At 42.4% G+C, this 26,090-nt stretch overlaps 1 protein-coding gene across 1 annotated transcript in view; it reads left to right on the top strand.

The window, feature by feature from the left end:
* Positions 1–26,090, top strand: part of LOC129827232 (fibroblast growth factor 16) — a 136,579-nt gene that overhangs the window by 8,856 nt on the left and 101,633 nt on the right. The window contains exon 2 of the mRNA XM_055887970.1: positions 9,191–9,294. Within this exon, the coding sequence (XP_055743945.1) occupies positions 9,191–9,294 (104 nt within the window). The remainder of the gene's footprint in view (positions 1–9,190; positions 9,295–26,090) is intronic.

The following is a 26,090-nucleotide window of genomic DNA, read 5'->3' as shown; positions in this document are numbered from 1 at the left end:
AGGCCTGATTCACACAGTCTCCTCTGAACAGTTGATGTTGAGATGTGTTGATGTTGAGATGTACTTGAACTCTGTGAAGCATTTATTTGGGCTGCAATTTCTGAGGCTGGTAACTCTAATGAACTCATCCTCTGCAGCAGAGGTAACTCTGGGTCTTCCTTTCCTGTGGCAGTCCTCATGAGAGCCAGTTTCATCATGGCGCTTGATGGTTTTTGCGACTGAACTTGAAGAAACTTTCAAAGTTCTTGAAATGTTCCGTATTGACGGACCTTCATGTCTTAAAGTAATGATGGACTGTCCTTTCTCTTTGCTTATTTGAGCTGTTCTTGCCATAATATGGACTTGGTCTTTTACCAAATAGGGCTATCTTCTGTATACCACCCCTACCTTGTCACAACACAACTGATTGACTCCAACGCATTAAGAAGGAAAGAAATTCCACAAATTAACTTTTCAGAAAGCACACCTGTTAATTGAAATGCATTCCATCTGACTACCTCATGAAGCTGGTTGAGAGAATGCCAAGAGTGTGCAAAGCTGTCAACAAGGCAAAGGGTGGCTACTTTGAAGAATCTCAAATGTAAAATATATTTTGTTTCATATTAATACAACAAAAAAATGTTGATGCACAAAACAATGTAACCAAGATGCTTGATCTTGACATCTAGCCACTAAGCTAGCAAGTTAGCAACACAATGCATAGCTGGAGTCCTGTAGGTGTGTCCAAACTAGCTGGAGTCCTGTAGGTGTGTCCAAACTAGCTGGAGTCCTGTAGGTGTGTCCAAACTAGCTGGAGTCCTGTAGGTGTGTCCAAACTAGCTGGAGTCCTGTAGGTGTGTCCAAACTAGCTGGAGTCCTGTAGGTGTGTCCAAACTAGCTGGAGTCCTGTAGGTGTGTCCAAACTAGCTGGAGTCCTGTAGGTGTGTCCAAACTAGCTGGAGTCCTGTAGGTGTGTCCAAACTAGCTGGAGTCCTGTAGGTTTGTCCAAACTAGCTGGAGTCCTGTAGGTTTGTCCAAACTAGCTGGAGTCCTGTAGGTGTGTCCAAACTAGCTGGAGTCCTGTAGGTGTGTCCAAACTAGCTGGAGTCCTGTAGGTGTGTCCAAACTAGCTGGAGTCCTGTAGGTGTGTCCAAACTAGCTGGAGTCCTGTAGGTTTGTCCAAACTAGCTGGAGTCCTGTAGGTGTGTCCAAACTAGCTGGAGTCCTGTAGGTGTGTCCAAACTAGATGGAGTCCTGTAGGTGTGTCCAAACTAGCTGGAGTCCTGTAGGTGTGTCCAAACTAGCTGGAGTCCTGTAGGTGTGTCCAAACTAGATGGAGTCCTGTAGGTGTGTCCAAACTAGCTGGAGTCCTGTAGGTGTGTCCAAACTAGCTGGAGTCCTGTAGGTGTGTCCAAACTAGCTGGAGTCCTGTAGGTGTGTCCAAACTAGCTGGAGTCCTGTAGGTGTGTCCAAACTAGCTGGAGTCCTGTAGGTGTGTCCAAACTAGCTGGAGTCCTGTAGGTGTGTCCAAACTAGCTGGAGTCCTGTAGGTGTGTCCAAACTAGCTGGAGTCCTGTAGGTGTGTCCAAACTAGCTGGAGTCCTGTAGGTGTGTCCAAACTAGCTGGAGTCCTGTAGGTGTGTCCAAACTAGCTGGAGTCCTGTAGGTGTGTCCAAACTAGCTGGAGTCCTGTAGGTGTGTCCAAACTAGATGGAGTCCTGTAGGTGTGTCCAAACTAGCTGGAGTCCTGTAGGTGTGTCCAAACTAGCTGGAGTCCTGTAGGTGTGTCCAAACTAGATGGAGTCCTGTAGGTGTGTCCAAACTAGCTGGAGTCCTGTAGGTGTGTCCAAACTAGCTGGAGTCCTGTAGGTGTGTCCAAACTAGCTGGAGTCCTGTAGGTGTGTCCAAACTAGCTGGAGTCCTGTAGGTGTGTCCAAACTAGATGGAGTCCTGTAGGTGTGTCCAAACTAGCTGGAGTCCTGTAGGTGTGTCCAAACTAGCTGGAGTCCTGTAGGTGTGTCCAAACTAGCTGGAGTCCTGTAGGTGTGTCCAAACTAGCTGGAGTCCTGTAGGTGTGTCCAAACTAGCTGGAGTCCTGTAGGTGTGTCCAAACTAGCTGGAGTCCTGTAGGTGTGTCCAAACTAGATGGAGTCCTGTAGGTGTGTCCAAACTAGATGGAGTCCTGTAGGTGTGTCCAAACTAGCTGGAGTCCTGTAGGTGTGTCCAAACTAGCTGGAGTCCTGTAGGTGTGTCCAAACTAGCTGGAGTCCTGTAGGTGTGTCCAAACTAGATGGAGTCCTGTAGGTGTGTCCAAACTAGCTGGAGTCCTGTAGGTGTGTCCAAACTAGATGGAGTCCTGTGGGTGTGTCCAAACTAGATGGAGTCCTGTAGGTGTGTCCAAACTAGATGGAGTCCTGTAGGTGTGTCCAAACTAGATGGAGTCCTGTAGGTGTGTCCAAACTAGCTGGAGTCCTGTAGGTGTGTCCAAACTAGCTGGAGTCCTGTAGGTGTGTCCAAACTAGCTGGAGTCCTGTAGGTGTGTCCAAACTAGATGGAGTCCTGTAGGTGTGTCCAAACTAGCTGGAGTCCTGTAGGTGTGTCCAAACTAGATGGAGTCCTGTAGGTTTGTCCAAACTAGCTGGAGTCCTGTAGGTGTGTCCAAACTAGCTGGAGTCCTGTAGGTGTGTCCAAACTAGCTGGAGTCCTGTAGGTGTGTCCAAACTAGCTGGAGTCCTGTAGGTGTGTCCAAACTAGCTGGAGTCCTGTAGGTGTGTCCAAACTAGATGGAGTCCTGTAGGTTTGTCCAAACTAGCTGGAGTCCTGTAGGTGTGTCCAAACTAGCTGGAGTCCTGTAGGTTTGTCCAAACTAGCTGGAGTCCTGTAGGTGTGTCCAAACTAGCTGGAGTCCTGTAGGTGTGTCCAAACTAGATGGAGTCCTGTAGGTGTGTCCAAACTAGCTGGAGTCCTGTAGGTGTGTCCAAACTAGCTGGAGTCCTGTAGGTGTGTCCAAACTAGCTGGAGTCCTGTAGGTGTGTCCAAACTAGATGGAGTCCTGTAGGTGTGTCCAAACTAGATGGAGTCCTGTAGGTGTGTCCAAACTAGCTGGAGTCCTGTAGGTGTGTCCAAACTAGCTGGAGTCCTGTAGGTGTGTCCAAACTAGCTGGAGTCCTGTAGGTGTGTCCAAACTAGCTGGAGTCCTGTAGGTGTGTCCAAACTAGCTGGAGTCCTGTAGGTGTGTCCAAACTAGATGGAGTCCTGTAGGTGTGTCCAAACTAGCTGGAGTCCTGTAGGTGTGTCCAAACTAGCTGGAGTCCTGTAGGTGTGTCCAAACTAGATGGAGTCCTGTAGGTGTGTCCAAACTAGCTGGAGTCCTGTAGGTGTGTCCAAACTAGCTGGAGTCCTGTAGGTGTGTCCAAACTAGCTGGAGTCCTGTAGGTGTGTCCAAACTAGCTGGAGTCCTGTAGGTGTGTCCAAACTAGATGGAGTCCTGTAGGTGTGTCCAAACTAGCTGGAGTCCTGTAGGTGTGTCCAAACTAGCTGGAGTCCTGTAGGTGTGTCCAAACTAGCTGGAGTCCTGTAGGTGTGTCCAAACTAGCTGGAGTCCTGTAGGTGTGTCCAAACTAGCTGGAGTCCTGTAGGTGTGTCCAAACTAGCTGGAGTCCTGTAGGTGTGTCCAAACTAGATGGAGTCCTGTAGGTGTGTCCAAACTAGATGGAGTCCTGTAGGTGTGTCCAAACTAGCTGGAGTCCTGTAGGTGTGTCCAAACTAGCTGGAGTCCTGTAGGTGTGTCCAAACTAGCTGGAGTCCTGTAGGTGTGTCCAAACTAGATGGAGTCCTGTAGGTGTGTCCAAACTAGCTGGAGTCCTGTAGGTGTGTCCAAACTAGATGGAGTCCTGTGGGTGTGTCCAAACTAGATGGAGTCCTGTAGGTGTGTCCAAACTAGATGGAGTCCTGTAGGTGTGTCCAAACTAGATGGAGTCCTGTAGGTGTGTCCAAACTAGCTGGAGTCCTGTAGGTGTGTCCAAACTAGCTGGAGTCCTGTAGGTGTGTCCAAACTAGCTGGAGTCCTGTAGGTGTGTCCAAACTAGATGGAGTCCTGTAGGTGTGTCCAAACTAGCTGGAGTCCTGTAGGTGTGTCCAAACTAGATGGAGTCCTGTAGGTTTGTCCAAACTAGCTGGAGTCCTGTAGGTGTGTCCAAACTAGCTGGAGTCCTGTAGGTGTGTCCAAACTAGCTGGAGTCCTGTAGGTGTGTCCAAACTAGCTGGAGTCCTGTAGGTGTGTCCAAACTAGCTGGAGTCCTGTAGGTGTGTCCAAACTAGATGGAGTCCTGTAGGTTTGTCCAAACTAGCTGGAGTCCTGTAGGTGTGTCCAAACTAGCTGGAGTCCTGTAGGTTTGTCCAAACTAGCTGGAGTCCTGTAGGTGTGTCCAAACTAGCTGGAGTCCTGTAGGTGTGTCCAAACTAGCTGGAGTCCTGTAGGTGTGTCCAAACTAGATGGAGTCCTGTGGGTGTGTCCAAACTAGCTGGAGTCCTGTAGGTGTGTCCAAACTAGCTGGAGTCCTGTAGGTGTGTCCAAACTAGCTGGAGTCCTGTAGGTGTGTCCAAACTAGCTGGAGTCCTGTAGGTGTGTCCAAACTAGATGGAGTCCTGTGGGTGTGTCCAAACTAGATGGAGTCCTGTAGGTGTGTCCAAACTAGATGGAGTCCTGTAGGTGTGTCCAAACTAGCTGGAGTCCTGTAGGTGTGTCCAAACTAGATGGAGTCCTGTAGGTGTGTCCAAACTAGATGGAGTCCTGTAGGTGTGTCCAAACTAGTTGGAGTCCTGTGGGTGTGTCCAAACTAGCTGGAGTCCTGTAGGTGTGTCCAAACTAGATGGAGTCCTGTGGGTGTGTCCAAACTAGATGGAGTCCTGTAGGTGTGTCCAAACTAGATGGAGTCCTGTAGGTGTGTCCAAACTAGATGGAGTCCTGTAGGTGTGTCCAAACTAGATGGAGTCCTGTAGGTGTGTCCAAACTAGCTGGAGTCCTGTAGGTGTGTCCAAACTAGCTGGAGTCCTGTAGGTGTGTCCAAACTAGATGGAGTCCTGTAGGTTTGTCCAAACTAGCTGGAGTCCTGTAGGTGTGTCCAAACTAGCTGGAGTCCTGTAGGTGTGTCCAAACTAGCTGGAGTCCTGTAGGTGTGTCCAAACTAGCTGGAGTCCTGTAGGTGTGTCCAAACTAGCTGGAGTCCTGTAGGTGTGTCCAAACTAGCTGGAGTCCTGTAGGTGTGTCCAAATTAGCTGGAGTCCTGTAGGTGTGTCCAAACTAGCTGGAGTCCTGTGGGTGTGTCCAAACTAGATGGAGTCCTGTAGGTGTGTCCAAACTAGATGGAGTCCTGTAGGTGTGTCCAAACTAGCTGGAGTCCTGTAGGTGTGTCCAAACTAGCTGGAGTCCTGTAGGTGTGTCCAAACTAGCTGGAGTCCTGTAGGTGTGTCCAAACTAGCTGGAGTCCTGTAGGTGTGTCCAAACTAGATGGAGTCCTGTGGGTGTGTCCAAACTAGATGGAGTCCTGTGGGTGTGTCCAAACTAGCTGGAGTCCTGTAGGTTTGTCCAAACTAGCTGGAGTCCTGTAGGTGTGTCCAAACTAGCTGGAGTCCTGTAGGTGTGTCCAAACTAGCTGGAGTCCTGTAGGTGTGTCCAAACTAGCTGGAGTCCTGTAGGTGTGTCCAAACTAGATGGAGTCCTGTAGGTGTGTCCAAACTAGCTGGAGTCCTGTAGGTGTGTCCAAACTAGCTGGAGTCCTGTGGGTGTGTCCAAACTAGATGGAGTCCTGATCTGGATATCATTTATTTATCTTAGATCTCATGTAGATATTATACTTTATTATAGTTACAGTATACTAATATAACTTATAGTTATATTTATTATAGTTACAGTATACTAATATAACTTAGTTTATATTTATTATAGTTACAGAATACTAATATAACTTAGCTATATTTATTATATTTACAGAATACTAATATAACCTATAGTTATACTCAACTTATAGTTATATATATTATAGTTACAGTATACTAATATAACCTATAGTTATACTCAACTTAGTTATATATATTATAGTTACAGTATACTAATATAACTTAGCTATATTTATTATAGTTACAGTATACTAATATAACTTAGCTATATTTATTATAGTTACAGTATACTAATATAACTTAGCTATATTTATTATAGTTACAGTATACTAATATAACTTAGCTATATTTATTATAGTTACAGTATACTAATATAACTTAGAGTTATATTTATTATAGTTATATTTATAATAGTTACAGTATACTAATATAATTTAGCTATATTTATTATATTTACAGTATACTAATATAACTTAGAGTTAAACTTATAATTATATTTCTTAAACAGTGGTAAGAAAAAGTATGTGAATCCTTTAGAAATACCTGGATTTCTGCATAAACTGGTCATAAATTCGGACCTTCATCTAAGTCACAACAATAGACAAACACAGTCTGTTTAAACTAATAACACACAAACAATTATACGTTTTCATGTCTTTGTTGAACACACCGTGTAAACATTCACATTGCAGGGTGGGAAAAGTATGTGAACCCTTGGATTTAATAACTGGTTGACCCTCCTTTGGCAGCAATACCTTCAACCAAATGTTTACCGTAGTTGGGGATCAGACCTGCACATCGGTCAGGAGGAATTTTGGACCAAACTGTTTCAGTTCAGCAATGTTCTTGGGATGTCTGGTGTGAACTGCTCGAGGTCATACCACAGCATCTCAATCGGGTTGAGGTCAGGATTGACTGGACCACTCCAGAAGGAGTATTTTCTTCTGTTGAAGCCATTCTGTTGTTGATTTATTTTGTTTTGGGTCGTTGTCCTGTTGCATCATCCAACTTCTGTTGAGCTTCAATTGGCGGACAGATAGCCTTACATTCTCCTGCAAAATGTCTTGATAATCTTGGGAATTCATTTTTCTGTCGATGATAGCAAGCTGTGCAGTCCCTGAGGCAGCAAAGCAGCCCCAAACCATGATGCTCCCTCCACCATACTTTACAGTTGGGATGAGGTTTAGATGTTGGTGTGCTGTGACTTTTTTTCTCCACATAGTGTTGTGTTCCTTCCAAACAACTCAACTGTAGTTTCATCTGTCCACAGAATATTCTTCCAGTAGCGCTGTGGAACATCCAGGTGCTCTTTAGCGGATTTCAGACATGCAGCAATGTTTTTTTTGGACAGCAGTGGCTTCTTCCGTGGTGTCCTCCCATGAACACCATTCTTGTTTAGTGTTTTACGTATCGTAGACTCATCAACAGAGATGCTAGCGTGTTCCAGAGATGTCTGTAAGTCTTTAGCTGACAGTCTAGGATTCTTCTTAACCTCGTTGAGCGTTCTGCTTTGTGCTCTTGCAGTCATCTTTGCAGGACGGCCAGTGCTAGGGAGAGTAGCAACAGTGCTGAACTTTCTCCATTTATAGACTATTTGTCTTACCGTCGTGGACTGACGAACATCAAGGCTTTTAGAGATACTTTTGTAACCCTTTCTAGCTTTATGCAAGTCAACAATTCTTAATCTTACGTCTTCTGAGATCTCTTTTGTTCGAGGCATGGTTCACATCAGGCACTGCTTCTTGTGAATAGAAAACTCAAATTTTGTGAGTGTTTTTTATAGGGCAGGGCAGCTCTAACCAACATCTCCAATCTGGTGTCATTGATTGGACTCCAGGTTAGCTGACTCCTGACTCCAATTAGCTTTTGGAGAAGTCATTAGCCTAGGGGTTCATATACTTTTACCAACCTACACTGTGAATGTTTAAATAATGTATTCAATATAGACAAGAAAAATACAATAATTTGTGTGTTATTAGTTGAAGCAGACTGTGTTTGTTTATTGTTCTGACTTAGATGAAGATCAGATCACATTTGATGACCAATTTATGCAGAAATCCAGATAATTCCAAAGGGTTCACATACTTGCCACTGTAGCTATACTAATATAACTTAGAGTTGTACTAATATAACTTAGAATTGTACTAATATAACTGAGAGTTGTACTAATATAACTGAGAGTTGTACTAATATAACTTAGAGTTGTACTAATATAACTTAGAGTTATACTTATATAACTTAGAATTGTACTTATATAACTTAGACAGGTGTTGTCTGTCCTCTCCAGGTATCCTAGAGTTTATCAGTCTGGCTGTAGGGCTGGTCTATATCTCTGACAGGTGTTGTCTGTCCTCTCCAGGTATCCTAGAGTTTATCAGTCTGGCTGTAGGGCTGGTCTATCTCTCTGACAGGTGTTGTCTCTGTCCTCTCCAGGTATCCTAGAGTTTATCAGTCTGGCTGTAGGGCTGGTCTATATCTCTGACAGGTGTTGTCTGTCCTCTCCAGGTATCCTAGAGTTTATCAGTCTGGCTGTAGGGCTGGTCTATCTCTCTGACAGGTGTTGTCTCTGTCCTCTCCAGGTATCCTAGAGTGTATCAGTCTGGCTGTAGGGCTGGTCTATATCTCTGACAGGTGTTGTCTCTGTCTCTCTAGGTATCCTAGAGTTCATCAGTCTGGCTGTAGGGCTGGTCTATATCTCTGACAGGTGTTGTCTGTCCTCTCCAGGTATCCTAGAGTGTATCAGTCTAGCTGTAGGGCTGGTCTATATCTCTGACAGGTGTTGTCTCTGTCTCTCTAGGTATCCTAGAGTTCATCAGTCTGGCTGTAGGGCTGGTCTATATCTCTGACAGGTGTTGTCTCTGTCCTCTTCAGGTATCCTAGAGTTCATCAGTTTGGCTGTAGGGCTGGTCTATATCTCTGACAGGTGTTGTCTCTGTCCTCTCCAGGTATCCTAGAGTTCATCAGTCTGGCTGTAGGGCTGGTCTATATCTCTGACAGGTGTTGTCTCTGTCCTCTCCAGGTATCCTAGAGTTCATCAGTCTGGCTGTAGGGCTGGTCTATATCTCTGACAGGTGTTGTCTCTGTCCTCTCCAGGTATCCTAGAGTTTATCAGTCTGGCTGTAGGGCTGGTCTATATCTCTGACAGGTGTTGTCTGTCCTCTCCAGGTATCCTAGAGTTCATCAGTCTGGCTGTAGGGCTGGTCTATATCTCTGACAGGTGTTGTCTCTGTCCTCTCCAGGTATCCTAGAGTTCATCAGTCTAGCTGTAGGGCTGGTCTATATCTCTGACAGGTGTTGTCTCTGTCCTCTACAGGTATCCTAGAGTTCATCAGTCTGGCTGTAGGGCTGGTCAGTATTAGAGGAGTGGACGCAGGACTCTACCTGGGCATGAACGAGAGAGGAGAGCTCTATGGGTCGGTAAGTTAAACACTCCTCCTCTCCTCTACCCCCCTCTACACATTCCTCCTCTCCTCTCTCCTCTACTCCCCTCTACGTCTCCCCTCTTCTCTCCTCTACCTCTCCCCTCTTGTCTCCTATCCTCTACTCCCTCCTCTTCTTGACTCTCCTGTCCTCTATCCTCGTCTCTACCCCCCTCTCCTCTGCTCTCCTCTACTCCCTCCTTTCCTTTCCTCTCCTCTCCTCTCCTCTCCTCTACTTTCTCCTCTACCCTCCTCTCCTCTACACCCTCTTCTCCTCTATTCAATCAATCAATCATATTGATTTATAAAGCCTTTTTTACATCAGCAGATGTCACAAAGTGCTATACAGAAACCCAGCCTAAAACCCCAAACAGCAAGCAATGCAGATGTAGAAGCCCGGTGGCTAGGAAAAACTCCCTAGAAAGGCAGGAATCTAGGAAGAAACCTAGAAAGGAACCAGGCTCTGAGGGGTGGCCAGACCTCTTCTGGCTGTGTCGGGTGGAGATTATAAGAGTACATGGCCATTAAGGCCAGATTGTTCTCCAAGATGTTCAAACGTTCATAGATGTCCAGCAGGGTCAAATAATAATCACAGTGATTGTAGAGGGTGCAACAGTTCAGTACCTCAGGGGTAAATGTCAGTTGGCTTTTCATAGCCGATCATTCAGAATTAGAGACAGCAGGTGCGGTAGAAAGAGAGAGAGTCGAAAACAGCAGGTCTGGGTCAGGTAGCATGTCCGGTGAACTGGTCAGGGTTCCATAGCTGCAGGCAGAACAGTTGAAACTGGAGCAGCAGCATGACCAGGTGGACGGAGGACAGCCAGGAGTCATCAGGCCAGGTAGTTTGAGGCATGATCCTATGAATAAGACAGGAGAATTACACCAGATATAACAGACTGACCCTAGCCCATCAACACATAGTCTCCAGTATCTACGCTGCAATAGTCTGAGACGGGTGGGTCGAGGAACACTGTGGCCCTGTCCAACGATACCCCCGGACAGGGCCAAACAGGCAGGATATAACCCCACCCACTTTTCCAAAGCATAGCCCCCGCACCACTAGAGGGATATCTTCAACCACCAACTTACAATCCTGAGACAAGGCCGAGTATAGCCCACAAAGATCTCCACCACAGCACAAACCAAGGGGGGGGGGGGGGGGTGCCAACTAGGGACGGCATGAAAGAGCACCAGTAAGTCAGTGACTCAGCCCCTGTAATAGGGTTAGAGGCAGAGAATCCCAGTGGAGAGAGGGGAACCGGCCAGGCAGAGACAGCAAGGGCGGTTTGTTGCTCCAGAGCCTTTCCGTTCACCTTCACACCCCTGGGCCTATGACCCACTGAAGAGATGAGTCTTCAGGAAAGAGTTAAAGGTTGAGACCGAGTCTGCGTCTCTCACATGGGTAGGCAGACCATTTCATAAAAATGGAGCTCTATAGGAGAAAGCCCTGCCTCCAGCTGTTTGCTTAGTAATTCTAGGGACAATTAGGAGGCCTGCGTCTTGTGACCGTAGCGTACGTGTAGGTATGTACGGCAGGACCAAATCGTAACGATAGGTAGGAACAAGCTTTGTAGGTTAGCAGTAAAACCTTGAAATCAGCCCTTGCCTTAACAGGAAGCCAGTGTAGAGAGAACTGGAGTAATATGATCACATTTCTGGGTTCTAGTCAAGATTCTAGCAGCCGTGTTTAGCACTAACTGAAGTTTATTTAGTGCTTTATCTGTGTAGCCAGAAAGTAGACCATTCCAGTAGTCTAATCCAAGCTACTCAATACTGCCCCTGCAGCCATAAGAAGTTAACAGTTTAGAGGCCATTACTATTTTCATGGATGTGTCAAGAGATACAGGATTAAAAAACTTGAGTGTCTCCATTGATCCTAGGTCCTGGCAGTTCTGAGCAGTCTCAGGACAACTGAGCTTTGGAGAAATACGCAGATTCAAAGTGGAGTCCGTAATTTGCTTTCATCAAAGAAGTTCATGAATTTATCACTGCTGAAGTGAAAGCCATCCTCTCTTGGGGAATGCTGCTTTTTAGTTAGCTTTGCGACAGTATCAAAACTACATTTTGGATTGTTCTTATTTTCCTCGATTAACTTGGAAAAGTAGGATGATCGAGCAGCAGTGAGAGCTCTTTGATACTGCACGGTACTGTCTGTCCAAGCTAGTCGGAAGACTTCCAGTTTGGTGTGGCGCCATTTACGTTCCAATTTTCTGGAAGCTTGCTTCAGAGCTCGGGTATTTTCTGTAAAGCAGGGAGCTACTTTCTTATGACAAATGTTTTTTCGTTTTTAGGGGTGCGACTGCATCAAGGTTATTACGCAAGTTCCTCAGTTAACTGATTTTTGTACTTCGACGTCCTTGGGTTGGTGGAGGGAGTCTGGAAAGGCATCTAGGAATCTTGAGGATACTAGTCAGGCTATTAGATCAGGTTACTAGATCAGGCTAATAGATCAGGTTACTAGACCAGAGTACTAGATCAATATACTAGATCAGGATACTAGATCAGGTTACTAGATCAGGATACTAGATCAGGTTACTTGTCAGGATACTAGATCAGGTTACTAGAACAAGATACTAGAACAAGATACTAGATCTGGTTACTAGATCATGCTACTAGATCAGGTTACTAGATCAGGCTACTAGATCAGGTTACTAGATCAGGTTACTAGATCAGGCTACTAGATCAGGTTACTAGATCAGGTTACTAGATCAGGATACTAGATCAGGATACTAGACTAGGTTACTAGACCAGGTTACTAGACCAGGCTACTAGATCAGGCTACTAGATCAGGCTACTAGATCAGGCTACTAGATCAGGCTACTAGATCAGGTAACTAGATCAGGTAACTAGACCAGGTTACTAGACCAGGTTACTTGTCAAGATACTAGACCAGGATACTAGATCAGGATACTAGACCAGAGTACTATATCAGGTTACTAGATCAAGATACTAGATCAGGTTACTAGAAAAGGATGCTAGATCAAGATACTAGATCAAGAGCCTAGATCAGGTTACTAGAAAAGGATACTAGATCAAGATACTGATCAAGATACTAGATCAGGTTACTAGATCATGTTACAAGATCAGGTTACTAGATCAGGATACTAGATCAGGATGCTAGACTAGGCCACTAGATCAAGATACTAGATCAGGATACTAGATCAGGTTACCTGATCAGGATACTAGATCAGGCTACTAGATCAGGATGCTAGACTAGGCCACTAGATCAAGATACTAGATCAAGATATTAGATCAGGTTACCAGACCAGGTTACTAGATCAAGATACTAGATCAGGTTACTAGACCAGGCTACTATTGAAGATACTAGATCAGGTTACTAGATCAGGTTACTAGTCAGGCTACTATTGAAGATACTAGATCAGGATACTAGATCAGATTACTAGATCAGGTTAATAGATCAGGTTACTAGTTAAGATACTAGATCAGGATACTAGATCAGGATACTAGATCATGTTACTAGATCAGGATACTAGATCAGGATACTAGATCAGATTACTAGATCATAGGGCCTCCCGGGTGGCGCAGTGGTCTAGGGCACTGCATCGCAGTGCTAACTGCGCCACCAGAGTCTCTGGGTTCGCGCCCAGGCTCTGTCGCAGCCGGCCGCGACCGGGAGGTCCGTGGGGCGACGCACAATTGGCATAGCGTCGTCCGGGGTAGGGAGGGTTTGGCCGGTAGGGATATCCTTGTCTCATCGCGCTCCAGCGACTCCTGTGGCGGGCCGGGCGCAGTGCGCGCTAACCAAGGGGGGCCAGGTACACGGTGTTTCCTCCGACACATTGGTGCGGCTGGCTTCCGGGTTGGAGGCGCGCTGTGTTAAGAAGCAGTACGGCTGGTTGGGTTGTGCTTCGGAGGACGCATGGCTTTCGACCTTCGTCTCTCCCGAGCCCGTACGGGAGTTGTAGCGATGAGACACGGTAGTAATTACTAGCGCTTGGATACCACGAAAATTGGGGAGAAAATGGGTTAAAATTTAAAAAAAAGAAAAAAAAAAAAAAAAGAATACTAGATCATGTTACTAGATCAGGTTACTAGATTAGGCTACTAGATCAGGATACTAGATTAAGATACTAGATCAGGTTACTAGATCAGGATACTAGATCAGGATACTAGATCAGGATACTAGACTAGGTTACTAGACTAGGTTACTAGACCAGGTTACTAGACCAGGTTACTAGATCAGGCTACTAGATCAGGTTACTAGATCAGGTTACTAGTGAAGATACTAGATCAGATTACTAGATCAGGATACTAGATCAGGATAGTAGATCAGGATACTAGATCAGGTTACTTGTGAAGATACTAGATCGGGATACTAGATCAGATTACTAGATCAGGATACTAGATCAGGTTACTAGACCAGGTTACTAGATTAGATTACTAGATCAGGTTACACTCCCGGGTGGCGCAGTGGTCTAGGGCACTGCATCGCAGTGCTAGCTGCACCACCAGAGTCTCTGGGTTCGCGCCCAGGCTGGGCTGGGTTCGCACCCAGGCTCTGACGCAGCCGGCCGCAACCGGGAGGTCCGTGGAGCGACGCACAATTGGCATAGCGTCGTCCGGGTTTGGGAGGGTTTGGCCGGTAGGGATATCCTTGTCTCAGTATGTAAAATGTAATAAAATGTATGCACTCTACTGTAAGTCGCTCTGGATAAGAGCGTCTGCTAAATGACTAAAATGTTTAAAAAAATGTAAATGTAAATGTTACTAGACCAGTCTACTAGACTACTACCAGGTTATTAGCCAGGTTACTAGACCAGGTTACTAGATCAGCTTACTAGATCAGGTTACTAGACCAGGTTACTAGACCAGGTTACTAGATCAGGTTACTACGTCAGGTTACTAGGTCAGGCCACTAGATCAGGTTACTAGATCAGGTTACTAGTCAGGCCACTAGATCAGGTTACTAGACCAGGTTACTAGATCAGGTTACTAGATCAGGTTACTAGATCAAGATACTAGATCAGGATACTAGATCAGGTTACTAGATCAGATAGTTAGATCAGGCTACTAGATCGGGATACTAGATCGGGTTACTAGTTAAGATACTAGATCAGGATACTAGATCAGATTACTAGATCAGGTTACTAGTGAAGATACTAGATCAGATTACTAGATCAGGCCACGAGATCAGGTTACTAGACCAGATAGTTAGATCATGTTACTAGATCAGGCTACTAGATCAGGATACTAGATCAGGATACAAGATCAGGATACTAGTTAAGATACTAGATCAGAATACTAGATCAGGATACTAGATCAGGATACTAGATCAGGTTACTAGATCAGGCTACTAGACTAGGTTACTAGATCAGGTTACTAGATCAGGATACTAGATCAGAATACTAGATCAGAATACTAGATCAGGATACTAGATCAGGATACTAGATCAGGATACTAGATCAGGATACTAGATCAGGATACTAGATCAGGATACTAGATCAGTATAGTAGATCAGGATAGTAGATCAGGATACCAGATCAGGTTACTAGATCAGGTTACTTGTGAAGATACTAGATCAGGATACTAGATCAGGATACTAGATCAGGTTACTAGATCAGGTTACTAGACCAGGTTACTAGATTAGGTTACTAGATCAGGTTACTAGTTAAGATACTAGATCAGAATACTAGATCAGGATACTAGATCAGGATACTAGATCAGGATACTAGATCAGGATACTAGATCAGGTTACTAGACCAGGTTACTAGATTAGGTTACTAGATCAGGTTACTAGTTAAGATACTAGATCAGAATACTAGATCAGGATACTAGATCAGGATACTAGATCAGGATACTAGATCAGGTTACTAGATCAGGCTACTAGACTAGGTTACTAGATCAGGTTACTAGATCAGGATACTAGATCAAATTACTAGATCAGGTTACTAGATCAGGTTACTAGTGAAGATACTAGATCAGATTACTAGATCAGGATACTAGATCAGATTACTAGATCAGGCTACTAGATCAGGTTACTAGTGAAGATACTAGATCAGATTACTAGATCAGATTACTAGATCAGGATACTAGATCAGTATAGTAGATCAGGATAGTAGATCAGGATAGTAGATCAGGATACCAGATCAGGTTACTAGATCAGGTTACTTGTGAAGATACTAGATCAGGATACTAGATCAGGTTACTAGATCAGGTTACTAGATCAGGTTACTAGACCAGGTTACTAGACCAGGTTACTAGATTAGGTTACTAGATCAGGCTACTAGATCAGGTTACTAGTCAGGCCACTAGATCAGGATACTAGACCAGGTTACTAGAGCGTGTTACTAGTCAGGCTACTAGTGAAGATACTAGATCAAATTACTAGATCAGGTTACTAGATCAGGTTACTAGATCAGGTTACTAGTTAAGATACTAGATCAGGAAACTAGATCAGGTTACTAGATCAAGATACTAGATCAAGAAACTAGATCAGGATACTAGATCGGTTACTAGATCAGGATACTAGATCAGATTACTAGATCAGGTTACTAGTTAAGATACTAGATCAGGATACAAGGTTAGGTTACTAGTTAAGATACTAGATCAGGTTACTAGATCAGGACACTAGATCAGGCTACTAGATCAGGCTACTAGATCAGGCTACTAGATCAGGTTACTGGATCAGGATACTGGATCAGGTTACTAGATCAGGATACTTGATCAGGTTACTAGATCAGGCTACTAGATCAGGATACTAGATCAGGTTACGAGACCAGGTTACTATATTAGGTTTCTAGAACAGGTTACTGGATCAGCTTACTAGATCAGGTTACTAGATCAGGATACTAGATAAGGATACTAGATCAGGTTACTAGATCAGGTTACTAGATCAGATATCTAGATCAGGCTACTAGATCAGGTTACTAGTCAGCCTACTAGATCAGGTTACTAGTCAGGCCACTAGATCAGGATACTAGTTAAGATACTAGATCAGATATCTAGATCAGGTTACTAGATCAGGATACTAGATCAGGATACTAGATCAGGTTACTAGTGAAGATATCTATATCAGGTTACTAGATCAGGATACTAGATTAAGATACTAGATCAGGTTACTAGATCAGGTTACTAGATCAGGATACTAGATCAGGATACTAGATCAGGATACTAGACTAGGTTACTAGACCAGGTTACTAGACCAGGTTACTAGATCAGGCTACTAGATCAGGTTACTAGATCAGGTTACTAGTGAAGATACTAGATCAGATTACTAGATCAGGATACTAGATCAGGATAGTAGATCAGGATACTAGATCAGGTTACTAGATCAGGCTACTAGACTAGGTTACTAGATCAGGATACTAGATCAGGATACTAGATCAGGATACTAGATCAGGTTACTAGACCAGGTTACTAGATTAGGTTACTAGATCAGGTTACTAGTTAAGATACTAGATCAGAATACTAGATCAGGATACTAGATCAGGTTACTAGATCAGGCTACTAGACTAGGTTACTAGATCAGGTTACTAGATCAGGATACTAGATCAGATTACTAGATCAGGTTACTAGATCAGGTTACTAGTGAAGATACTAGATCAGATTACTAGATCAGGATACTAGATCAGATTACTAGATCAGGCTACTAGATCAGGTTACTAGTGAAGATACTAGATCAGATTACTAGATCAGATTACTAGATCAGGATACTAGATCAGTATAGTAGATCAGGATAGTAGATCAGGATAGTAGATCAGGATACCAGATCAGGTTACTAGATCAGGTTACTTGTGAAGATACTAGATCAGGATACTAGATCAGGTTACTAGATCAGGTTACTAGATCAGGTTACTAGACCAGGTTACTAGACCAGGTTACTAGATTAGGTTACTAGATCAGGCTACTAGATCAGGTTACTAGTCAGGCCACTAGATCAGGATACTAGACCAGGTTACTAGAGCGTGTTACTAGTCAGGCTACTAGTGAAGATACTAGATCAAATTACTAGATCAGGTTACTAGATCAGGTTACTAGATCAGGTTACTAGTTAAGATACTAGATCAGGAAACTAGATCAGGTTACTAGATCAAGATACTAGATCAAGAAACTAGATCAGGATACTAGATCGGTTACTAGATCAGGATACTAGATCAGATTACTAGATCAGAATACTAGATCAGGTTACTAGTTAAGATACTAGATCAGGATACAAGGTTAGGTTACTAGTTAAGATACTAGATCAGGTTACTAGATCAGGACACTAGATCAGGCTACTAGATCAGGCTACTAGATCAGGCTACTAGATCAGGTTACTGGATCAGGATACTGGATCAGGTTACTAGATCAGGATACTTGATCAGGTTACTAGATCAGGCTACTAGATCAGGATACTAGATCAGGTTACGAGACCAGGTTACTATATTAGGTTTCTAGAACAGGTTACTGGATCAGCTTACTAGATCAGGTTACTAGATCAGGATACTAGATAAGGATACTAGATCAGGTTACTAGATCAGGTTACTAGATCAGATATCTAGATCAGGCTACTAGATCAGGTTACTAGTCAGCCTACTAGATCAGGTTACTAGTCAGGCCACTAGATCAGGATACTAGTTAAGATACTAGATCAGATATCTAGATCAGGTTACTAGATCAGGATACTAGATCAGGATACTAGATCAGGTTACTAGATCAGATATCTATATCAGGTTACTAGATCAGGATACTAGATTAAGATACTAGATCAGTTTACTAGATCAGGTTACTAGATCAGGATACTAGATCAGGATACTAGATCAGGATACTAGACTAGGTTACTAGATCAGGTTACTAGACCAGGTTACTAGATCAGGCTACTAGATCAGGTTACTAGATCAGGTTACTAGTGAAGATACTAGATCAGATTACTAGATCAGGATACTAGATCAGGATAGTAGATCAGGATACTAGATCAGGTTACTAGATCAGGCTACTAGACTAGGTTACTAGATCAGGTTACTAGATCAGGATACTAGATCAGGATACTAGATCAGGATACTAGATCAGGATACTAGATCAGGTTACTAGACCAGGTTACTAGATTAGGTTACTAGATCAGGTTACTAGTTAAGATACTAGATCAGAATACTAGATCAGGATACTAGATCAGGATACTAGATCAGGATACTAGATCAGGTTACTAGATCAGGCTACTAGACTAGGTTACTAGATCAGGTTACTAGATCAGGATACTAGATCAGATTACTAGATCAGGTTACTAGATCAGGTTACTAGTGAAGATACTAGATCAGATTACTAGATCAGGATACTAGATCAGATTACTAGATCAGGCTACTAGATCAGGTTACTAGTGAAGATACTAGATCAGATTACTAGATCAGATTACTAGATCAGGATACTAGATCAGTATAGTAGATCAGGATAGTAGATCAGGATAGTAGATCAGGATACCAGATCAGGTTACTAGATCAGGTTACTTGTGAAGATACTAGATCAGGATACTAGATCAGGTTACTAGATCAGGTTACTAGATCAGGTTACTAGACCAGGTTACTAGACCAGGTTACTAGATTAGGTTACTAGATCAGGCTACTAGATCAGGTTACTAGTCAGGCCACTAGATCAGGATACTAGACCAGGTTACTAGAGCGTGTTACTAGTCAGGCTACTAGTGAAGATACTAGATCAAATTACTAGATCAGGTTACTAGATCAGGTTACTAGATCAGGTTACTAGTTAAGATACTAGATCAGGAAACTAGATCAGGTTACTAGATCAAGATACTAGATCAAGAAACTAGATCAGGATACTAGATCGGTTACTAGATCAGGATACTAGATCAGATTACTAGATCAGAATACTAGATCAGGTTACTAGTTAAGATACTAGATCAGGATACAAGGTTAGGTTACTAGTTAAGATACTAGATCAGGTTACTAGATCAGGACACTAGATCAGGCTACTAGATCAGGCTACTAGATCAGGCTACTAGATCAGGTTACTGGATCAGGATACTGGATCAGGTTACTAGATCAGGATACTTGATCAGGTTACTAGATCAGGCTACTAGATCAGGATACTAGATCAGGTTACGAGACCAGGTTACTATATTAGGTTTCTAGAACAGGTTACTGGATCAGCTTACTAGATCAGGTTACTAGATCAGGATACTAGATAAGGATACTAGATCAGGTTACTAGATCAGGTTACTAGATCAGATATCTAGATCAGGCTACTAGATCAGGTTACTAGTCAGCCTACTAGATCAGGTTACTAGTCAGGCCACTAGATCAGGATACTAGTTAAGATACTAGATCAGATATCTAGATCAGGTTACTAGATCAGGATACTAGATCAGGATACTAGATCAGGTTACTAGATCAGATATCTATATCAGGTTACTAGATCAGGATACTAGATTAAGATACTAGATCAGGTTACTAGATCAGGTTACTAGATCAGGATACTAGATCAGGATACTAGATCAGGATACTAGACTAGGTTACTAGACCAGGTTACTAGACCAGGTTACTAGATCAGGCTACTAGATCAGGTTACTAGATCAGGTTACTAGTGAAGATACTAGATCAGATTACTAGATCAGGATAGTAGATCAGGATAGTAGATCAGGATAGTAGATCAGGATAGTAGATCAGGATACCAGATCAGGTTACTAGATCAGGTTACTTGTGAAGATACTAGATGAGGATACTAGATCAGGATACTAGATCAGGATACTAGATCAGGTTACTAGATCAGGTTACTAGTGAAGATACTAGATCAGATTACTAGATCAGGATACTAGATCAGGATACTAGATCAGGATACTAGATCAGGTTACTAGATCAGGCTACTAGACTAGGTTACTAGATCAGGTTACTAGATCAGGATACTAGATCAGGATACTAGATCAGGATACTAGATCAGGTTACCAGATCAGGCTACTAGACTAGGTTACTAGATCAGGTTACTAGTTAAGATACTAGATCAGAATACTAGATCAGGTTACTAGATCAGGATACTAGACCAGGTTACTAGATCAGGCTACTAGATCAGGTTACTAGTGAAGATACTAGATCAGATTACTAGATCAGGATACTAGATCAGTATAGTAGATCAGGATAGTAGATCAGGATAGTAGATCAGGATACCAGATCAGGTTACTAGATCAGGTTACTTGTGAAGATACTAGATGAGGATACTAGATCAGGATACTAGATCAGGATACTAGATCAGGTTACTAGATCAGGTTACTAGTGAAGATACTAGATCAGATTACTAGATCAGGATACTAGATCAGATTACTAGATCAGGCTACTAGATCAGGTTACTAGTGAAGATACTAGATCAGATTACTAGATCAGGATACTAGATCAGTATAGTAGATCAGGATAGTAGATCAGGATAGTAGATCAGGATACCAGATCAGGTTACTAGATCAGGTTACTTGTGAAGATACTAGATCAGGATACTAGATCAGGTTACTAGATCAGGTTACTAGATCAGGTTACTAGACCAGGTTACTAGACCAGGTTACTAGATTAGGTTACTAGATCAGGCTACTAGATCAGGTTACTAGTCAGGCCACTAGATCAGGATACTAGTTAAGATACTAGATCAGAATACTAGATCAGGATACTAGATCAGGATACTAGATCAGGATACTAGATCAGGATACTAGATCAGGTTACTAGACCAGGTTACTAGATTAGGTTACTAGATCAGGTTACTAGTTAAGATACTAGATCAGAATACTAGATCAGGATCCTAGATCAGGATACTAGATCAGGATACTAGATCAGGTTACTAGATCAGGCTACTAGACTAGGTTACTAGATCAGGTTACTAGATCAGGATACTAGATCAGATTACTAGATCAGGTTACTAGATCAGGTTACTAGTGAAGATACTAGATCAGATTACTAGATCAGGATACTAGATCAGATTACTAGATCAGGCTACTAGATCAGGTTACTAGTGAAGATACTAGATCAGATTACTAGATCAGATTACTAGATCAGGATACTAGATCAGTATAGTAGATCAGGATAGTAGATCAGGATAGTAGATCAGGATACCAGATCAGGTTACTAGATCAGGTTACTTGTGAAGATACTAGATCAGGATACTAGATCAGGTTACTAGATCAGGTTACTAGATCAGGTTACTAGACCAGGTTACTAGACCAGGTTACTAGATTAGGTTACTAGATCAGGCTACTAGATCAGGTTACTAGTCAGGCCACTAGATCAGGATACTAGACCAGGTTACTAGAGCGTGTTACTAGTCAGGCTACTAGTGAAGATACTAGATCAAATTACTAGATCAGGTTACTAGATCAGGTTACTAGATCAGGTTACTAGTTAAGATACTAGATCAGGAAACTAGATCAGGTTACTAGATCAAGATACTAGATCAAGAAACTAGATCAGGATACTAGATCGGTTACTAGATCAGGATACTAGATCAGATTACTAGATCAGAATACTAGATCAGGTTACTAGTTAAGATACTAGATCAGGATACAAGGTTAGGTTACTAGTTAAGATACTAGATCAGGTTACTAGATCAGGACACTAGATCAGGCTACTAGATCAGGCTACTAGATCAGGCTACTAGATCAGGTTACTGGATCAGGATACTGGATCAGGTTACTAGATCAGGATACTTGATCAGGTTACTAGATCAGGCTACTAGATCAGGATACTAGATCAGGTTACGAGACCAGGTTACTAGATTAGGTTTCTAGAACAGGTTACTGGATCAGCTTACTAGATCAGGTTACTAGATCAGGATACTAGATAAGGATACTAGATCAGGTTACTAGATCAGGTTACTAGATCAGATATCTAGATCAGGCTTCTAGATCAGGTTACTAGTCAGCCTACTAGATCAGGTTACTAGTCAGGCCACTAGATCAGGATACTAGTTAAGATACTAGATCAGATATCTAGATCAGGTTACTAGATCAGGATACTAGATCAGGATACTAGATCAGGTTACTAGATCAGATATCTATATCAGGTTACTAGATCAGGATACTAGATTAAGATACTAGATCAGGTTACTAGATCAGGTTACTAGATCAGGATACTAGATCAGGATACTAGATCAGGATACTAGACTAGGTTACTAGACCAGGTTACTAGACCAGGTTACTAGATCAGGCTACTAGATCAGGTTACTAGATCAGGTTACTAGTGAAGATACTAGATCAGATTACTAGATCAGGATACTAGATCAGGATAGTAGATCAGGATACTAGATCAGGTTACAAGATCAGGCTACTAGACTAGGTTACTAGATCAGGTTACTAGATCAGGATACTAGATCAGGATACTAGATCAGGATACTAGATCAGGTTACTAGATCAGGCTACTAGACTAGGTTACTAGATCAGGTTACTAGTTAAGATACTAGATCAGAATACTAGATCAGGTTACTAGATCAGGATACTAGACCAGGTTACTCGATCAGGCTACTAGATCAGGTTACTAGTGAAGATACTAGATCAGATTACTAGATCAGGATACTAGATCAGTATAGTAGATCAGGATAGTAGATCAGGATAGTAGATCAGGATACCAGATCAGGTTACTAGATCAGGTTACTTGTGAAGATACTAGATGAGGATACTAGATCAGGATACTAGATCAGGATACTAGATCAGGTTACTAGATCAGGTTACTAGTGAAGATACTAGATCAGATTACTAGATCAGGATACTAGATCAGATTACTAGATCAGGCTACTAGATCAGGTTACTAGTGAAGATACTTGATCAGATTACTAGATCAGGATACTAGATCAGTATAGTAGATCAGGATAGTAGATCAGGATAGTAGATCAGGATAGTAGATCAGGATAGTAGATCAGGATACCAGATCAGGTTACTAGATCAGGTTACTTGTGAAGATACTAGATCAGGATACTAGATCAGGTTACTAGATCAGGTTACTAGATCAGGTTACTAGACCAGGTTACTAGACCAGGTTACTAGATTAGGTTACTAGATCAGGCTACTAGATCAGGTTACTAGTCAGGCCACTAGATCAGGATACTAGACCAGGTTACTAGAGCGTGTTACTAGTCAGGCTACTAGTGAAGATACTAGATCAAATTACTAGATCAGGTTACTAGATCAGGTTACTAGATCAGGTTACTAGTTAAGATACTAGATCAGGAAACTAGATCAGGTTACTAGATCAAGATACTAGATCAAGAAACTAGATCAGGATACTAGATCGGTTACTAGATCAGGATACTAGATCGGATTACTAGATCAGAATACTAGATCAGGTTACTAGTTAAGATACTAGATCAGGATACAAGGTTAGGTTACTAGTTAAGATACTAGATCAGGTTACTAGATCAGGACACTAGATCAGGCTACTAGATCAGGCTACTAGATCAGGCTACTAGATCAGGTTACTGGATCAGGATACTGGATCAGGTTACTAGATCAGGATACTTGATCAGGTTACTAGATCAGGTTACTAGATCAGGATACTAGATCAGGTTACGAGACCAGGTTACTAGATTAGGTTTCTAGATCAGGTTACTAGATCAGGTTACTAGTCAGGCTACTAGATCAGGTTACTAGTCAGGCCACTAGATCAGGTTACTAGATCAGGTTACTAGACCAGGTTACTAGATCAGCTTACTAGATCAGGTTACTAGATCAGGATACTAGATCAGGTTACTAGATCAGGTTACTAGTCAGGCTACTAGATCAGGTTACTAGTCAGGCCACTAGATCAGGTTACTAGATCAGGTTACTAGACCAGGTTACTAGATCAGCTTACTAGATCAGGTTACTAGATCAGGATACTAGATCAGGTTACTAGATCAGGTTACTAGTCAGGCTACTAGATCAGGTTACTAGTCAGGCCACTAGATCAGGTTACTAGATCAGGTTACTAGTTAAGATACTAGATCAGGTTACTAGATCAGGACACTAGATCAGGCTACTAGATCAGGCTACTAGATCAGGCTACTAGATCAGGCTACTAGATCAGGTTACTGGATCAGGATACTGGATCAGGTTACTAGATCAGGATACTTGATCAGGTTACTAGATCAGGTTACTAGATCAGGATACTAGATCAGGTTACGAGACCAGGTTACTAGATTAGGTTTCTAGATCAGGTTACTAGATCAGGTTACTAGTCAGGCTACTAGATCAGGTTACTAGTCAGGCCACTAGATCAGGTTACTAGATCAGGTTACTAGACCAGGTTACTAGACCAGGTTACTAGATTAGGTTACTAGATCAGGCTACTAGATCAGGTTACTAGTCAGGCCACTAGATCAGGATACTAGACCAGGTTACTAGAGCGTGTTACTAGTCAGGCTACTAGTGAAGATACTAGATCAAATTACTAGATCAGGTTACTAGATCAGGTTACTAGATCAGGTTACTAGTTAAGATACTAGATCAGGAAACTAGATCAGGTTACTAGATCAAGATACTAGATCAAGAAACTAGATCAGGATACTAGATCAGTTACTAGATCAGGATACTAGATCAGATTACTAGATCAGAATACTAGATCAGGTTACTAGTTAAGATACTAGATCAGGATACAAGGTTAGGTTACTAGTTAAGATACTAGATCAGGTTACTAGATCAGGACACTAGATCAGGCTACTAGATCAGGCTACTAGATCAGGCTACTAGATCAGGTTACTGGATCAGGATACTGGATCAGGTTACTAGATCAGGATACTTGATCAGGTTACTAGATCAGGCTACTAGATCAGGATACTAGATCAGGTTACGAGACCAGGTTACTATATTAGGTTTCTAGAACAGGTTACTGGATCAGCTTACTAGATCAGGTTACTAGATCAGGATACTAGATAAGGATACTAGATCAGGTTACTAGATCAGGTTACTAGATCAGGCTACTAGACTAGGTTACTAGATCAGGTTACTAGATCAGGATACTAGATCAGATTACTAGATCAGGTTACTAGATCAGGTTACTAGTGAAGATACTAGATCAGATTACTAGATCAGGATACTAGATCAGATTACTAGATCAGGCTACTAGATCAGGTTACTAGTGAAGATACTAGATCAGATTACTAGATCAGATTACTAGATCAGGATACTAGATCAGTATAGTAGATCAGGATAGTAGATCAGGATAGTAGATCAGGATACCAGATCAGGTTACTAGATCAGGTTACTTGTGAAGATACTAGATCAGGATACTAGATCAGGTTACTAGATCAGGTTACTAGATCAGGTTACTAGACCAGGTTACTAGACCAGGTTACTAGATTAGGTTACTAGATCAGGCTACTAGATCAGGTTACTAGTCAGGCCACTAGATCAGGAAACTAGACCAGGTTACTAGAGCGTGTTACTAGTCAGGCTACTAGTGAAGATACTAGATCAAATTACTAGATCAGGTTACTAGATCAGGTTACTAGATCAGGTTACTAGTTAAGATACTAGATCAGGAAACTAGATCAGGTTACTAGATCAAGATACTAGATCAAGAAACTAGATCAGGATACTAGATTGGTTACTAGATCAGGATACTAGATCAGATTACTAGATCAGAATACTAGATCAGGTTACTAGTTAAGATACTAGATCAGGATACAAGGTTAGGTTACTAGTTAAGATACTAGATCAGGTTACTAGATCAGGACACTAGATCAGGCTACTAGATCAGGCTACTAGATCAGGCTACTAGATCAGGTTACTAGTGAAGATACTAGATCAGGTTACTAGATCAGGATACTTGATCAGGTTACTAGATCAGGCTACTAGATCAGGATACTAGATCAGGTTACGAGACCAGGTTACTAGATTAG

This window comes from Salvelinus fontinalis, chromosome 29 (assembly GCF_029448725.1).
Source record: "Salvelinus fontinalis isolate EN_2023a chromosome 29, ASM2944872v1, whole genome shotgun sequence".
In the NCBI taxonomy this organism is placed as follows: Eukaryota; Metazoa; Chordata; class Actinopteri; order Salmoniformes; family Salmonidae; genus Salvelinus; species Salvelinus fontinalis.
Note: the sequence above shows the minus strand (reverse complement) of the source record. Positions and strands in the feature narration are given on the sequence as shown.